This window comes from Phoenix dactylifera, chromosome 7 (genome assembly GCF_009389715.1).
Source record: "Phoenix dactylifera cultivar Barhee BC4 chromosome 7, palm_55x_up_171113_PBpolish2nd_filt_p, whole genome shotgun sequence".
NCBI classification, from domain to species: domain Eukaryota; kingdom Viridiplantae; phylum Streptophyta; class Magnoliopsida; order Arecales; family Arecaceae; genus Phoenix; species Phoenix dactylifera.
In genome coordinates, this window is record NC_052398.1 from 14,348,546 (window position 1) to 14,366,798 (window position 18,253).

Genomic DNA, 18,253 nt, shown 5'->3' on the forward strand with positions numbered 1-18,253 from the left:
AGAATCTATCCATTAATCGTCGCGGAGTCACCCTTCAAAAGGATCCTCCTCGCCTGCAGAGCATGCCTGATATAATACAATCTAGACCAAATTGCTCTCAACTTTGCCCCAAGCACTGAGATGCCAAACAACTGAAATTCTCCGATAGCAATCATTCTCGAATCTGGGCCTCTAACAATGTCCGTTTAATTCTCGTTTTGCAGCCAAAACTATCATATCATATCATATTTCGTGGTCGCAGCACAGCGAAACCTTGTCCTTTTTTTTTGGGCCTCGGGCGCGTATCCCGTTGGGCCGAAACCAAAACCATCTCTCGGCTTGAAGGAGCTCATGCTGCTTCCCTCTCTCGCAGCTTCTTCTTCCAAACTCGCAGCCTCTCTCTCCTCCCAAAATGTCCTTCCCCTGGCTTAAACCCCATCCCAAAACCCCAATCGAACCAAAATCCCACCCCACAAACCCCTTCCTCCCCTTCCAAACTCACCTCTCGGCCGTCCTCGCTTCCCTCTCCAACTCCAATCCCCTCAAAACCCACCTCGATTCCGCCTTCGAATCCCTCGGCAACGCCCTACAATCTGGCCTCTTCCGCCTCGCCGCCCTCTCGGATCCCATCCGGAGCCCCGCGTGGGCCCGGGTGACGCTGCCGCCGCCCCTCGCCGGAGGTGGCCCGGCCCGCCGGTTCGACCTTGCCATGTCGACGGAGACCATCGAGGAGCGCCTCGCCGGAGTGCCCGTCTACGCCCTCAGCAACTCGGCGGAGGAGTTCGTTTTGGTGGCTGGCGTCGGTAGCGGGAAGTCTCTGGGTTTGTTCTGCTTCAAGAAGGAGGACGCCGAGGCTCTCTTGGACCAGATGAGGTCGATGAACCGGGACATGCGGCAGGGTTCCAAGGTTGTCGCTCTTGCTCTCAATAAGGTGAGGAAAATTCTTGGAATTTAGAGTCGAAATGGCACTCTCTATAAATTTGATTACTTGCACTTTATCGTTATGTTTTCGACAGAATATCCATTGGGTGATGACAACTAGTTGCTAGAAATTGTTGAATTTGATTTGAGTCCGATAGATTTTGAATACATTCGATAATTTTTCTGTAGATTTAGATGTTAATCTTGCTGTTATCTATAGTCTACATGGTGCTCATCTGTCTCCACGTGTGGGAAATTTTATTTTATTCCACTCCAAAAGGAGTTTTTTCCCTCTCCGTCTGCCCCATTTTTCCATAGCATAGTACTTAGAATACATGGCTTTAGATGCATATTGTTGTGGATATGAACTGATATTTCTCTCTATGATAAAAAGTAAATTATTTCACTTTCTATAGATCTGTGATCAAGAATCTTTGATTTTAATTAAATTTTGCCGTGCAAGGACTGCATGCAAGGACCACATGATATCCATAGTGACGTTATTGTTTCTGTTGATCTTCTTTCTTTTCCATGCCTCTGCTTTGTTCTATGGTGTAGTATCTTTGACATTAGCTGCAGAGGAAGCATCAGGTAATAATTCAGATGCTCATTCTTCCAACTTTGGGTGGTCCATGTTTTGTCTTTTCCTTTTAAAAGTGAAAAGATGGTTGGGGACAAGGCTTGACGGTTTGGGTTGTTTTTTTTCTTTTTTTTTTAAATTTTGTTTTTAAGGCTGAAAGAGTGTTGAATTGGACACACCCGAGCTGCTACAAAGTAGTTGAGAATAATACATGGCTTCTTTTGGAGCAAGTGATTTCAGCTATTACTTAGACATACTAATAGTTCATCTACTAGACCTCACTCGTCTCCTTAACATTAAATATAGAGTTGAAACTGGTAACATCAGGTGATAAAGTTGAGGGATGAAGCTTTCTACGTAAAATGTTGATGTCCAGGAGTTAGATAGAGTTATGTTGCATTTGAATCTGGAGTAGCTCATTCAAAGCTGGTTCTCTCATCCTCTTCTGAATATCATGTAAATTCTTGCATAAGATATGACTTACAATTACTGAAATGCTATATCACATACAAAGCATTCCAAATAAGATATGTTATATTGTTATGATTTTCTTCTAACTTTGAGAGAGAGAATGCTCATTGCTTAAAACTAGTCCTTATTTTATCCTGTGTTAGAGCATTCTCATGATTTTGAGTGCTGACCATCTCCGAGGTCAATAATCAACATGTGGAGATGACTTTGTTGTTGTATTCCATCTACATGAACCCAGAAATTCTCATAATTCTTTTCCACCAAGTTTCTCAGATAATTGATGCAGAATAAATGTTTACTTTTTGCTAATCCTAACAGTGAATCCATTGAGAGTAAGACTTTCTTTATTGATGATAATTGGTTCACTTTGTATCTGCTGATTTCCTCTGGATCATGTAAAAGTGAAATTACAAGCCTTAATAATATCTCATGGTTGAAATCCATGAGGCTGTGGAGAAGATGGATCATGTGAACCTTGTCCAGGAAGCTCAGTGTTGTCAAGAATTCTTACCCAAGCAACTCCCGTGCTAGAAGTTACCAACTTATGCGATGATCTCAATTATGCATGAAAGGGAATCATCCTTGCATGATATTTGCTGAAATGGAGTTTTTATGAGTTCTAGAAGAAGGTATTTTAGTTGCGTAATGGATTTAGTTTTTAGATTTCAGACCTTTTACAATTGGGTTGTCAATTCTTTATACCATATATATCATTGGAGTCCCTGATAATAATCACGAAGCCTTTGTGACTTAAAGCATGCCCTTTCAAGAAGAAAACTACTATTGCTTTTCATGTCCTCCCCTGTCCTCAACAACAATAGCCTCTCCTTTGTCCTTAAATCAACCCATGCATCACACCTTCCCAATACTATGAGATTTAAAATGTAATATAAGTAGTAGTTTTGGAACTTTTCTGTAATGAATGTTCTATGTCTATACACATCCTAAGTTCTTGCTACTGTTTTTTATGTCCTACACAAGAAAAAGCTTGATAAACTGCTATGATTTATCGTCCTTCGCAATCTGGATAGATCCCTTGTCTGTATTCTTTTCACCTATTTTCCATTTTCCAATATGTTTGCTTTTGTCTGATAACCAATTAAACCTTTGGTTAATCTTACTCAAATATGGCTGCAGGTTTTCCAGCTTAAGGTTGATGGAGTTGCCTTCCGGTTCATTCCAGATTCACATCAGGTGGCAAATGCTGTTAAGGTGAGAGCTCTGGTGATCTTGTAGCAATAGCATTTGCAGAACATATTTTTTCCCGACGTAAATATGAGCTATCATTGTCCTAATAAAAAATCATTGCTTTGCTTTGGTAATAATGCATTAGCCCCTCCATGAAGCTCAACAATCTGATATGAAAAGAATAACACCCTACAATTGCATCCGATAGTCTTGATATCAGATATGGTGGTTTGTGGTATACATCTATTCCAATTTACTCTTAGTGGAAGTCGAAGATCTGTGAAAGAGCAACTGCATTACTTCTCTTACATTATTTGGAAAAAGAAGGCCTGTAGTCCAAGGATGTCAAGAATTTCTGGTTAAGTTGAAGAGTCTGTTTAACTGCCAGCTTACCTTCATAAACTCTGGAATCCTGAACTTTGCTCGTTGACACGATCAGGCAAATTTCAGGCATGATATCTGTACTTAGTGAATGACAACTAATATGCCCATATTGAATCTTGCAAGAAACACAGGGGCCTCTGAGCATAGCAAACCGGACAAAAGCTTTTGGCTCAATTCATTTAGGGGCTCTCTTTCTTCAAGCTGATTGATCATATATCAGACTTGGGCTTGTTGTAGTGGCAATTAGCTTATATTTAGTTTTTTGATTTATTTATTCTTTTATGATTTTCACAACAATGTGAGTCCAAAAGATTATGTCCAAGTTAGTTTGTAGTTAGCTGTATGCTTAAAATCATTCCTGTAGAAAAATTCTGTGCATGCTAAATCACTCTATTGATCAAGTTACAACCTACTATACCTTGAGAAAAATTAACTTATCTTTCAATATGAGCCAATACTTTTAAAGAATTACTCCTGAACTCCTTGCCAAGACAACATTGGGAAAGAGAGAGACATGGTCATAAAATCCAGAAAACAAGTTGGTATGTGAAGATAACTATCTTACTAATTGCATAGCTTAAGGCATTAAGCACATGAATCATGATATGAGGAAGCAACGGCTATCTTCAAGTCAAAATTATAACCTAAAGAGCAAAGCGGAATATAATTGTTAACTTGACTAACACACTAGCTTAAAAAAACTGAAGAAAAGTTTTTTTTTTTTTTCAAATTGGTCCCTGTAATCTTCTGTATTTGCATATTATTCCCCATCTTCTTTATATTTGCATACAAATCTCTGCAAACTGCTCCTTCTGTGTAAACTAGTCCTTCCCGCTAGTGTCCCATGACGAGCCTTGGTTAAGGTTAAGTAGAGTTGGAAAAGGATGGAAATGCTCTTACATTTGGGCTCCAGTGAATAGGATCCAAGACTTCCCCACTATCTTCTCCTTGTTCTCCCAAACCACATTCCTAACCTCAATTCTCACTGGTGTTCTCACTGCCACCTCCCCAGATACTCTTGCCATCGCTGACTCCGCCACCTTTTCTGACAAAGGAGTCAGGTAGAGGTGGACGCTTAGTGCTTGGTAAAATCTGGTGGGAAAATACTATTAGTCCTTATCAAAGAGTACTTTCACAGATTTCTTCATATGTTTGTTGTATGGGAATCACACGCTGCAAGAGCACTTTTAGCGGTCTCGAACTCAACCGGTCTGCCCCTCGTTAGGTTTCAATAAGATTTTAATTATATGGGTCTGATATAGACTTTAAAACAAAATTTGGATCATTTACACTCTTCCTCTAGGTGGTTCTGTTCCATTTTAATGCTACAAGGTATAATATGAAGGTTTACGATATGCACCCAATTGTTAAATCAAAATAACAAGTATGCTCATGCTGGAAATAAGAACGGAGCAACAACTTGTCCTTATGTGAGATGGACTAATATTTTATATGGTATCTGAACTTAAGCCAAAAGCTACCTTTTCTAGCCTATCAGAGAACAAATCCTTAAGCTTATGCTTATCCAAGTAGCATGGTTACATTGATGTTAGCAAACAGTTAATTTTTTGTGGGAGGCACTTGTTTACCTTAAAATCTGTAAAAGAACTTCCTATAAGCAATGCCATAGACACCCTAACCAAAACTTAAAATACATACTTGCATAAGCTGGGTGACAATGGAAAAAATGAAAGTAACATGAATTGGTAATCTTTCACTTGGTCATACATTCTTTCTCTCCTCTTTTTTTTTTGGGCGGTGTGGGGGTGCGTGTTGGGGGGGGGGGGGGGGTGTGGGTGTAGGGGATTTGCAGTTTTGGACTAAATGTTATCACTGACATTATTTTCTGCATATAATAAAAATATTCCAGTAGCTGCAATACTTGGGAAAGTTGACATATTCGATGTTCCCTATTTTTTGAATTTAAAGAGCACTCTACTTTTGGCCTCTTAGATGCAGTCTTTATTTTTATTTTTTTTAAATGAGCATGATTTCTTGATTTCACTTAACAGGTGAAGGAAAAGGCAGGGGGTTCTGTAGATGGTTTCCCTGGAGTTCCAGTTTTTCAGGTTCTAATCTTATTTTACCAATATCTTGTGAATATTATTAACCTGTAGTGGATGCTTTACTTGATATCTATCATTACACCTATGTATCTTGAGAATTTTGTTGTTGCAAGTGATTTATACATATGTGCTCTTCCAGGCCTTGTGTCATATATGTATGGATGTGCTATGTTTACCAACTCTTATTTGGTTTTCTGGTTGATGTATCTAGAATCCTGTAATTTCGTACTCCTTGCAAATATTTGTTACCGATTTGAGTAAAGCACATAAATGCTGGGCGAATTGTATATTTTCTTGCATGCATCTTTAACCTAATTCTTTGGGATAAAGCTAACAATATTCCTCTGGGTATTTCAGTCAAAGAGTCTGGTCTTAAGGAGTGGGAACAAGAGATACCGCCCATTTTTCTTCAGAAAGGTCAAGAAATAGTAAATTTATTATGTTTTCCCAATGTTAAATTTGTTTTGGGAGTCTAAATTTTATTACTTCAATGAAGGAGGACCTAGAAGAGTCACTGTTTAGAGCTTCACGCCAACAGAATAAGTTAAATCCTGCCTTAAGGATGGGCGACATTCAGGTAAAGCATCAGGTACCTCTTCACTTGTTTGTGATTGAAAGGAATTTTAAGGCTTAGCTTATTACAGTCGATTATTTTTTCTTCTTAGGTTTGTGTCCTGGAGGAAATTATCAACACTATGAAGGTATCTCCTTTGACATGCACTTTTGGCAAATACGGAACTTGTTGAAGAATATGCTGCGGCTTACCAATACATTTTGCAGGGAAGCTCTGCGTCAAAGTGGGATGATGTTGTGTTTATCCCACCAGGTTTCGATATCTCAATTGGTGTTCGGGAAACAGCTCTTGGATAGGCAAGTTTTTGGGACTTGGACAATGCATTGTTGACTTGCTAGACAAGTCCTCAGCTGTTTTTTAATGAGTTGTTGGGCTCAGCGAGCTTACGAGATTATCTCACATGTAATTGGTCCACCAGATTAATATGAGTGTGCCCACAAGAATTCTGATAGTTTGTCCATCACAATTTTGTGAGATATGATGTAATGTTCCTCCTTCTGCACCATCAGTAGTTGTCCATGAAGATAACAAGACCATGTATTATTATCAAAAGTCAAAATTCTTATTTAAGGATATATTTTCGTGCTCGTGTTTAGCGAGCTTGAGAATTCACATTCATTCACTTGAATTGAACTTGTGCTCATGTGTAGCATTCTGTTGTTCTTGGTATTATATTCTTTTTTGTCACATTAGCCAGGCATTCTAAACTGATGGCAAGCATGGCAAACAGGTTCCCAACCTTGATGGAATCGTGTTAAACGTATCGGTCGAAGCTTATTTGTTCTCATCAGTCGCTGGATTTTAATTCATTGAAGTTGCATATTCTAATGCTAGACCAATCAATTTGCTGGTTATTCCTTGCTCCTTCAAGGGAATTCTATCAGCCAGTTCATTTCTTAAAAATCCCACATCATGTCATGAGCATGACAAGGACCGAGATTCAGCTGAGAGGAAGTAAGGGAAGTGAAGTGGGAGGAATTAAGGGAAGCTGTTGATTCCATAATACTAAAATTTCAGGATGCCACATATCTCTTTACTAACAAGACTCTGGCATCTTGTCTATGGGTGCCCTTGAGGACTCCACTCCCACATCATCAGCCATTTGGGTAACCCCTCCATGATACCATAAGAACTAAACTTAGCAAATCAGCAATTTTTGTTATACTGGATTTTGTACATTGTTGAAATGATTATAACTGTAGTGAAGGCCCTTTCATGAGTGCTTTAGAGATACTTTTATTTGCAAATTGTTTACCTTGTTTGCAAATTGTTTACCATGATGCCACAGAACCAGGGAGGAAATCCAGGCTGATGCGGCATGTGTGGATTTGAGGATCCGTTCTCCTACATTTATGAATTGGGATGCAAGATCGTCCCCCTGTAAGTTCTCTAATCTATAAGTAGCCAGGCAGATTATTACAGCAGCCTCTGTAAGAACACTTGTCTTGCAAAAGTTGTCATGCTTGGAGATTTAAGCATGTTAAGGGGAGAAGGGATAAAGATGCAACTAGTAGGAAGACAGTAGAATTTATTTTATAAATTTTATTCTTTATTATATTTTTACTCCATCAATAATTCTTCAGTGCATGTCTTTATATCCAGAACAGGTGGTACCTTCTTAATGCATCTACGCAAATCTAAATTAATATCATGCTGTACCATCTCTATAATTTTGTATGCTTCCTCCATATTCATCTGACAGATTGGTTTATAGCTTGTTAGTTTGATAGAGCTATCATAGTTAGGGATCTTGATGACAAATATCTAATTTTAGAATAGCAGCAAGGTGCGACAGTTGACAGATAGAAAAGAATTTGATTTGAGGTCTAGTAGATGCTTTTGACTCGTGCCAGCATCGAAGGGTCTGATAAGGACTGAAGCTAAGGAAACCTGTAATATAAATCTCAAATTGCTGAATTTGATATGGTTAGTGTGAGAAGATTTATGCCCAACTTCAAATAAAATGGGACATTGTACAGAAACAAAAAGAAGATGGAGTCAGACTGATTCCATGCCTATGTTTAGGGTTGAAAAAGAATCAAATATGGATCATATGCTGGCATATCCATATTTATTCAGTGGGTATTCGTACAGATATGGGAAGTAAAGGGATACTAGATTTTTTTTTTAATATTTATTTTAGACAGATATGAATTGGATATTAATCATGTCCATGTTTGTTCTAAATATGTACGGATATAATGTTAAATATCATTTAGGATACAGAAATGAAGGAGTTGCATTGCATTATTTGGCAACAACTTGAGCAAGTGTATATGTGAAAGCATGAATTAGATCATAAAATCCAGATATATATCTCTTCTCAGAGAAGGAGAACAAGAAGAACCTCGTTTGGAGAATTCAGATAATTAAAAGCCCTGTTGGTGGTCATCATGAATGCGTGCTCATCAATGTCAATCTTAGAGAAGTCCCTATGCACACTTCCAATTAAAAAGGGTTTATTTTTTTTCATGAATATGTAAAGTATCTGGATATCCGAATCTAAAAATCTTAAAAAAAAAAGGATATTTAAATCTGAATGCAGAAAAACTTAGAATCTGTATCTATATCTGGCAATTTTTTTCTCTTTTTATCCCTGTGCCGTATATTGTCTTTATATCTGAACGAGACCTGATATGGATTTGAATCAAGACAAGATCTGATTTTAACGGACCCACTTTCAGCCATGTTGTTGTGTCTGCTACTGATGATGTCAAGTGATTCAGTCTGCAGATATTAGTCCTATTCTGATTCAGAAGGGAAGAACTTGGATCAGTATCTGACTTTCAATTCAAACATGGGTTTATATGCTGGTCTAACTATTGATAATGAAAATACTTATGATTCACCAAACTCTTTGCTCTGTAAATGATGACTAGCTAAAACTAGCAATTTTCTTTAAGGAATTTCTATTCCCTATGATCAAGCTATCGACATGGATTGATGAGCTTGATCTTTAATTAAAAGAAAATGAAAAAACTACTTCTCAGTTGCATGAAATTCTGTAATCTCTCGGGCTCTGCTGTGGACAGGGCTAGCAACAAGAGTATCGGATCCTTCCTTCATTATGCATTCACTAGTAGATACAAGGAGATATTAAGCAAGTCACATGGTGCATCTGCTGCGACGGTTCTCCCACATTCTTGACACGTCTTACAAAGGAAGAATTCCAATGTGAGCTTCTGTTCTTTGAACGAGTGTCTGAGTTTATTTCCTAATCATTGATTCGACAGTGATATTTTGATTATTTTTTTTTTGTTTTTTTGCCTGTTGGAAGTGTTGGAAGCTGCTCGGTCTTCAATGTTAGCATTCGAAAAATGGCGGCTAGGTGGAACAAGATTAGAGAAGGCATCTATTCTTGGTAGGAAAAGGAAGACAACCATACCAACTCGCCCATCGACTCCATGACTAAGTTTGAGAAACTGACAGTTCCCTTGGCTACTGTTTCCTGGAAGGGTTCGTCATTCTTGAATAATGAGAGCAGAACAATGAGCTTTTAGTGCTTGTTGTGATGCAAAGTAAGTTTAAACTGGCTTATTGTGGTTTCTGGATGCAGTCGCAATGTATGTTACTCAAGTAAGACAATCCAAGTAAGATCAAATACCATAGTAGGCCCAGCATATTTTTTTACATAAAAATGTGAAGGCATGTGTTGGTTGTTTGTGATGAAATTTTACGTAATGGTGTCTCGGTTGGACAGGTGAGCAATTTTTAGCATTCAGCTTTCAACCATAATAGCACGCATTTAGATGTCTTATGAATGCATCCAAAGCTACTTGAGTCTACTTAGTGTAGTTACTTTGTTCCCTATCTCCGCTTGCAGGATCCTGAAAAAGAGAACTTCGCTCCCACCGAGCTGAAATAATATGCCAATGGTGGTAATAACCAAACCATCAGTTTTTTCGGTTTTTTGTTACTGAGACATTTTTCTTTTGTTGCCAATTGGATAGATCAAACGCTAGGTCAGATAGGAGATTATATCTTTTCGAACAAAAGGCCACCTCAAATGACATTTGATAAAAGTAACATCATGTTGCAGCTGGGGGTTTGGGAGACTTGAAAGCCTCACTGAAGCAACAAAATGGTACAACTAGATTGACAGGATAACAAACAAAACATCCTACTAAATTGGACTGTTAATATTATAGACAAATATCCTAGTTCAACTAGAAATCCCCAAAAACTCAGCAAGAAACTAGGGTAGCCCATCCAGTTGGAAGTTCTACATGCAACAATCCATGAACCTGGAGATCCAAAAGCACCAATCAATGTACATAAATAGAAGTCAACTATCACAATAGGAATATAGATTTTACATAGAGGCCTAATCACCCATGCATATCTCTCTTAAAAAACATTCCTTTGTTACATATAATATCATGCCAGGGCAACACGGACAGCACATTCAGATAGCAGCATAGAAATTCCTATACCTTCATCCCGAAGCTTGGTCCAATTGCATCGGTAGGCCGAAAACATCCTACTATGAGGTAATACGACAATCTCAATTATTTCAAAATGTCCATAGACAACTTTAAAGGTTACTTGAACTGAAGTTGAAAAAAAATAATATTCTCATTCATGGAAAACACCCCAACAAAACAATACACTGTATCCATCAGGGGCATCTGTCAAGTGCATTGGAAACCCTTCCCTCCCGAGCAAGAGTCCATACACATCTTTTTTTGATAAGAAAGGAAGAGCATAATTATTAATATCTATCGAACGTTGAAACATACGAGGATTAGAGACGGTAGAAACAAAGGATAACAACTCATGAGGAGAACTTTTTCAGTCCACAAGGAACTGGAGCAGAAATGCGGCCTTTAGACAACCGATCTACGGCTTGATTTGTTTCTCTGTAGATGTGCCGAACTTTGAAAGATCTGGCATGTTGAAGAAGGATACAGTCTTTCAAGACTTGAGTTTGACTTATCAGATGGTTTTTGAGCCAATTAATAACAACTGAAGAGTCTCATTTCACTTCACTGTCCAGCAAAGCCCCAAGGGAGAAAGTAGCACTTAAGCCTTCCCAGACAGCACGGAACTCAGCAGAGACAGCAGGGTAGCTAAAGCTACAGCCAGAATGGGAGGGAAAAAGTTGAAAGCGCCAGAGAAATTAAGTTTGGAGGCAGAATCTGGCAGGCATGTCCTAGAAAAGAAGAAAGAGGTTGAAGAAGAAAGCTTCAACCCAAAAAATATTTTGGTTTCCAAACTAGTAGAGGATAGGATTCCAGTCTAGCCAGGGTCCACGATGATAGTAGAACCTTCCAAGTTCATAAATATTTTGGCTACACATATTGCTAAACGTTGACATATATAAGTAATGCACTTGAGTCCTAGAATCACAAGTCTAATGCCATCAAAAATTACCATGTGTCAGTCAAGTGCCAAACACAAGTTCTTCCATATGTCATAAAATTTATCTCTAAGAATGTGTGATCAAAAATCTTATAAGATGATATTATTACACAAAACCTGATCCACTCCATCGGTGAAGAAACCTAATTTCCCTTTCAGTAAATCAGGCTACCGGCCAAATCATTTAATTGAAGCCCAATAGCGGTGGTCCTTGAACCCTTCTGGGTGGAAAACATTCATCGTGTCTACTACCGAAAATATATACACATATATTTCAAACTTCCAATTTTCACATAGTAAAATAAACTAGAAGAGCTTCTATGCATTTTCTACTTTGTAGAGGTCTGTGATCTGTTCACTGTATTTAGCAGCCACTTTGTCCCTTCGCACTTTCATGGTTGCAGTCATTAAGCCATTATCAATCTGAAGTCAAAAGGGAATTAGTCAAGATATTCCATCGTCTCATAGAAATAATAATAAATATAAGAGGAAAAATGAGACCAAGGACATTGATGATGTTTACCGTGAATGGCTCATCCACTATCAGTATAGGTCCAATTTGGAAAGAGCAACCCGCAGTCCTGTGATACAACAGTATTAGCTAGTTCAATTTCTACTAATCAGTTGTATCACATTTGTAAAAGAAGAATCGTGGAGAGAAAACTGCTGAGATATCTAATTCTTAGCTGAAAGCTCAGTAAGGCATGCAAATATTGTTCCAGAAGAAGTGCTGATTGATTTTCCTAGCCTTCTGGAATAATTGGCAAGTTTTAGTTTGCAAAATTTCATGTCACACTGGCCTATGATTTGTTGTAGCCGGTGGCATGTAGCCAAACTATGCATGAGCTGTACTATTAAGAATCTTTATTATCATATAAATCGATTTAACTACATTTTGTTTATAACATGGCATCATGAGGAACTTAAAGAGTGGTGATAGTCAGTAACAAGAATTTAATACTAGAAAATAAATAAAATGTAACTGCCATTTGACTTGAGGAGAACTTCAAAATGTTTAATTTTTTTAACAATCATAAGAACCTCATTACTACAGGCAAGCATGTGACTGATAATATGGCACAGTACAGAATGATATCAATAATGTTGCTCTAGCACTTGAAAAATATTTTTGTTCTTGCAAAAAGAACTACGAAGCATATAAAACCAAATCATAGGGAAGCATGATGTCTGTCAAAAACAATAATGATTTTGCAGTTTGATAAGCCACTTGTATACTATACTATTTGCATATAAAGGAAAATGTTAAGGGGCAGTATGTTGTTATTGGCAATATCCCAGCTAATGCATGGTGACTTGGTCCAAAATTTGGGGGACATGAAAGCATAAGGATTCAAGAATCCGTAAGAAAAGTTATATAAGGAATTGACCAAAGAGGGCACAGGGTCAGCCATCAGCCTAAGTAGAGACAGAATCAGGTGCCAAAACAGATTTAAGATATATAACAAAAATAGAAAATGAATGGATTTGGCAACAACCTGAGATCAAAATTCAAATATGTGAAGAAACTCTAATGTTGATCAGTGCATTTATCCTTGCAATATTTATGCTTGACCTAGATAATCGGGAAGGAGAAAGATCAAAATATGCTCTTCTGATGATATGTTATTGCAGCATACTATATAATTGGGTAAACTGATTTGAGTGGAGGAATCAAAGATATGGACACCTCAAATACATGATCCAGATGAGATGGTGCAACTGATATAGCTGATCTTTAAAATCTTTAGAATATGAGATGTGGTGGAATTAAAGATCTAGGATTAAGTGGCTGCAGGTCAAAACTGCTTTTTCACAGATTGATGATCATCACAAGACATCTAAACAGAGTCACTCCAACCACGAATCAGACCGAAGGTTGAGCAGACTGATATCCAGGAGATCAAGACACTTGTTTGAGACCACTGCAGAACCAGGTCGCAGGATGCTGGCGAAACAGTCCCCATATCCCTTCCAACCATTCCTAGTTTTTTGAATGCCACTGAGCAGGATGAGCTGGCACCCAAGGTCAATCTAAAGAACATAGTGTGGGCGGTCAGCTCCCTGGCATTTGACAAGGTGCGGAGGACCAGTGGGTTCCTACCCAGTTTCTGCAAGGCATGGTGGAGGATAATTAAGCAGGATGTTGTTAAGGCTATGACTCATTTCTTCTCCAAGAGCAAGATGCCAAAATGGAAGTCTATTGTTATGATTCCGAAGAGGAGTGACCCTCAAGAAATAGCCATTACTAAGCCTCTGCAACACAATCTAAATAAAATGACTATGAAAATATTGGCTCAAAGGTTAAGAGTTGTACTAGGGCACCTCACTAGTGATGAATAGACAGCCTTCATACCAAGCAGGAGCAGTATTGACAATATCATGATCATCCAGGAGGCAATACACTCACTCCAACATTGTTCTCCCTCCATGCCACTTATGGTGATTAAGCAGAACACGAAGCGAGAGCACATAACAGGATGAAGTCGAATGACAGCAGCACTTTAGATTCCTAGAGGTTTGGAGTCCTTGGGTAACCAAGTGTATTAAAGATAAATATTGTCTCGTGCTTGTGAGTGGAACTCCAACCAAGTGTTTTCCTTCATCTATGGGACTCTAACAAAGATGGCCCCTCTATCCTTTTATTTTATATTAATTAAAATACACATATTATGTAGAGTTCTAAAAGGAGGCTCAAGAGAAGCAACTTGAAGGCTATAGGCTGCAGAAGGGCTCAGCTTCCACATCCCATCTTTATGCATAAAATTGTTTGCTGATATATAAGGCAAGACAAGTCAGAAGGATTATTTGACTTTCAAGAGGGAGATGGGCGCTTATTGACTCCAGTCCAAGTATTTGTTGAACTTAAATAAATCTAGTGTTGTGTTAAGATCTTGGATCAATGATGACATTGCTTCTTAGCTTGTAGCTTGTTTGAGGGTTCAACAATCATCCAACATCGTTCCTATTTGGAAGTACGCTTAATTGATATAAAGATGCACCTACAAACTTCCATTTCTCGGAGGATAAAATACTTTAGTGGTTAGACTCCTAGAAGGGGCAATACCTAGCCTTCCTTAGACTTTTGACTTGTGATTGAATAAGTGCAATTGGCAATTCCTATCGTTATCTTCACCAATTTTGTAACAGCCCAGGACCTCACCCAAAATGGCTAGCCGGAAGGTATTATTTGGGTTCCTTGATCCTGTATAAGTACCCAAGATCTACCCAGCGAATAACCGATGTAGGACTAAACACACGCCCCGCACGGATCCTCACATACTCCCCCCGTTCAAGCCCTGACGTCCTCGTCAGGCTAAGGGTTTATATCTATTCAAATCTAATCACAAACACCACAATTGGCTCGTGGTCAGCTCCAATGGATCCGTGCTGCAGTGTCCCCCAGTCCACATAGGTTATGGGCCGGGTCCGCTCTGATACCATTTGTAACAACCCAGGACCTCACCCAAAATGGCTAGCCGGAAGTTATTATTTGGGTTCCTTAATCCTGTATAAGTATCCAAGATCTACCCAGCGAATAACCAATGTTGGACTAAACACACGCCCGCACGGGTCTTCACATACTCCCCCCGTTCAAGCCCTGACGTCCTCGTCAGGCTAAGGGTTCATATCTATTTATCTGAAAATCACACTTGAAGTATTAAGTTACTTAACTCTTCTCGCTTAATTCCTACTTCAGGCAGGCGGATCAGGTTCACCTGTTAACATTTAATTAATTTCATTATTAATTTCGGAGCTAAGCAAAACTAAAAATAATATTATTGGACACGGCCTAACAGCAAGAGAAGCATAAGTGTGATGCATGTGGTGGTATGCATAAGACTGAACACTGTAGACGATTATCTGGTGCTTGTTTCAGATGCGGCCAGCAGGGTCATAAGGTAGCTGAGTGTCCTCAACAGGACCTTCGATCAGTTCAGAGGCCTCAAACTTCAAGAAACCAGCAAGTGCAAGCTTCTCCTGCTCCGGCTCAGTCAGCTCAGCCTTCTTCTCCTAAGCAGCAGAAAGGGGGGAGACTGCGCACACAGGGTCATATTTATGCACTGACTCAGCAGGATGCTCAGGCATCCAACACGGTGGTGTCAGGTACATTGTCAGTTGCCTCTGTTTATGCTCATACACTATTTGATTCTGGTGCTACGCATTCCTTTGTGTCATCTACATTTGTGCAAAAACATGACCTGCCTTGTGTGCAATTAGAGTGTGATCTGCATGTTAGCACTCCTGCCGGGAGCGGGATGATTGGTAACCAGGTCTGCAAGACTTGTCCGATTCAGATAGTAGGTAGAGACTTGCCTGCTGATTTGATAGTTATAGATATGCATGACTTTGACATAATCCTCGGTATGGACTGGTTAGCATCACAATTTGCCACCATTAATTGCCATGAGAAACGGGTAAACTTTTAGATCCCCGGAGATACCGAATTCAGCTTCGTAGAGTAGTGAATGAATATCCTGATGTCTTTCCGGAAGACCTTCCGGCTAGCCATTTTGGGTGAGGTCCTGGGTTGTTACAAATTACTAGATGTAGCTGAAATTTATTCGATTTCCAAATCAATATGCCAGTCTTTCTTACAGGGGCAAGAGCTTAACAGAAGGAACTTTTATTTGCTAGCTTGGGAAGCAATTTGCCAACTTGGGAAGCAATTTGCCAACCAAAGGTTGGGTTACATTAGTTTTGTGGTGTTGTTATATGGTCAGACAAGCTAATTCTCTAGCCAGATAACATATGGTGCAAAACAACTATGAGCAAGTATGACTTTCAAGGAGAATGGACCAATTACAGATCACTAAGGGTGTGCTCTTCAATTTGGAAAACTAAAGGCAGCTTCTATCATTTATGCTCGTGAGAACAATCTAGATAAACCAATGGTCATGGAAATGTGCAGGTCCATCTAGAAAGGCCATACCGGACTCCAACTCTAGCTCATTGGGCATGGAAAATTAGAGTCCACCCAAGTGTCTAGTGGTTGGCAGGTGGTCAGGCTGTCATACTCTCCAACCTTGTCCTGCAAGGAATATGGGCAACCTAACTGCTCAAGGTGCGAGGCAGATTGTGATAACCTCAAGCATGCCTAGTTTTTACACCCAATAACTACAAGGTGTATAAGTGATTTGAGGAGCCGAAGCCAATCGTAACACCTATATTCAAAGTCTGTCGTACCGTTCAGTACGAAGCGTACCATACTGTATCGGAAGAAAACCGGTACAAAACATCCCTTCAAGTCGGTACAAGCCCCGTACCGCCTATACCGCACGTACCGAGGCGTACCAACATGTATCAAGGCGTACCGAGATAAAAATTGAGAAAATAAGAAAGCTGTTTCGGCATAGAGGTGTACTATACCATATCTTACCATACCGAACTGAACCGATAAGGTACCAATATATTACCCGCTACCAAGATTGTGGACCTTGCCTATATCACATTATGGCTTGACAAACATTCTCATAATAGCTAACTCAACAAGTCCAAGCTTTCAATTACAAGCTAGAGTTGGCTATGTGATGTGGTTGGTCTTGAGAAACATGAATTAGAAGTTGTTCCATAGCTATTGTTAAATCCCAAACTAGCTTCTTAAGATGGCTCTCTTTGTGCCTAGGAGTTTGCGCCATCAACATTGTCATCCCAATTTTTTATTAAGGTTAGTCGTTTCTCAGGTATTACACACCCTTGCAAGCATCATTTCCCATAAACTTTGCTCGTTGGATACCCCTCCAACCAAGATAGGCTAACACTAATCTCAACAACATGGTGAAGAGATGTTGTTGGAGTCGGACATGCCATTAGGGATGGCACTGGGAAATTGCTGCAGGCAAGAGCTATTCCTCTTCCTACCACCTCTACATCCCTTGTTGAACTCAAAGGGTCTTGGAAAGGCATCTGGAATATGGTCGAACAGTTGCAACACGGCAATGCGTAGAAGGGACATTGGCACCACTACCAATTGGCTCAAAGGAAATAGGCCATCTAGCCACCCTGATTTAATAGGTATCATGGATTTTTAGCATGCAGATGTTCTTATTTTACTTCCTATGTATTGGGAGGAAAATTAGGTGTTGATTCTTTTGCCAATCCCCAACCACCGCCCTCACTTGAAGACAAAAGATCAAATTCGATTCACAAAGATCGGCTCTTGGAGGTCAAATTGGTTAGAATTTGCATTGGGATCATAATTTCTTGAATAAATTTCTTCTAAGGGTTCAAGCAAATGCTCAGGATGCTTTTTTACTAGGAATTAGTATGACAGTTCTCTCTCTAGGTATTAGGGGCTCATCACTTTTTTTAAACCAAAAAAAGATGCCTCACATGCTGGTGAAGAAAATCTCAAAGATGCATCGATGATTGCCAAACCATCTCATACTAGGCCGTTTGGGCTTACCAAATTGGATCAACTAGTATGTGCCATTACTATACCGAACCAGTCGCTGGCCAGTACAATGCCCGATACCAGTTCAGCAAATGCATTATAAGAGTTTATAGCTTATCTCAAGGGTATTATGCATTATCAACTTAGATAAGAAAAGATCATCACAATAGTCCTTTGATATACAATAGGTCTAATATTTTTTGTGGATAATGGTCAAAAATGCTAATTCATTTAAGTTGTTGTTTGGTCGTGTTTGCTATATATCCACTCCCATGTTTGTAATAAAACCTAAACACATATAGTAATCCAATTTTTTAGTTTTCATAAATAGAAATTAA

At 39.1% G+C, this 18,253-nt stretch overlaps 2 protein-coding genes and 1 pseudogene across 2 annotated transcripts in view; 2 read left to right on the top strand and 1 right to left on the bottom strand.

Annotated features, from left to right (window-relative positions):
• The first annotated feature begins 275 nt into the window (after positions 1-275).
• LOC103710617 (protein TIC 22-like, chloroplastic) lies at positions 276-6,817 on the top strand. Its single transcript, XM_008796433.3, has 7 exons — positions 276-910; positions 3,089-3,163; positions 5,536-5,592; positions 5,947-6,006; positions 6,086-6,166; positions 6,255-6,290; positions 6,370-6,817. The coding sequence occupies exons 1-7, from the start codon at positions 392-394 to the stop codon at positions 6,457-6,459; spliced, it is 918 nt and encodes a 305-aa protein (XP_008794655.1). The 5' UTR covers positions 276-391; the 3' UTR covers positions 6,460-6,817.
• A 65-nt stretch (positions 6,818-6,882) lies between these two features.
• Positions 6,883-10,500, top strand: LOC120111265 (annotated as a pseudogene).
• Positions 10,501-11,532: 1,032 nt separating this feature from the next.
• The window catches only part of LOC103710616 (probable acyl-activating enzyme 16, chloroplastic), a 65,746-nt gene continuing 59,025 nt past the window's right edge, over positions 11,533-18,253 (bottom strand). Inside the window, 2 exon segments of the mRNA XM_008796431.4 lie at positions 11,533-11,947; positions 12,048-12,105. Of these exon segments, the coding sequence (XP_008794653.4) occupies positions 11,843-11,947; positions 12,048-12,105 (163 nt within the window). The 3' untranslated portion in view covers positions 11,533-11,842.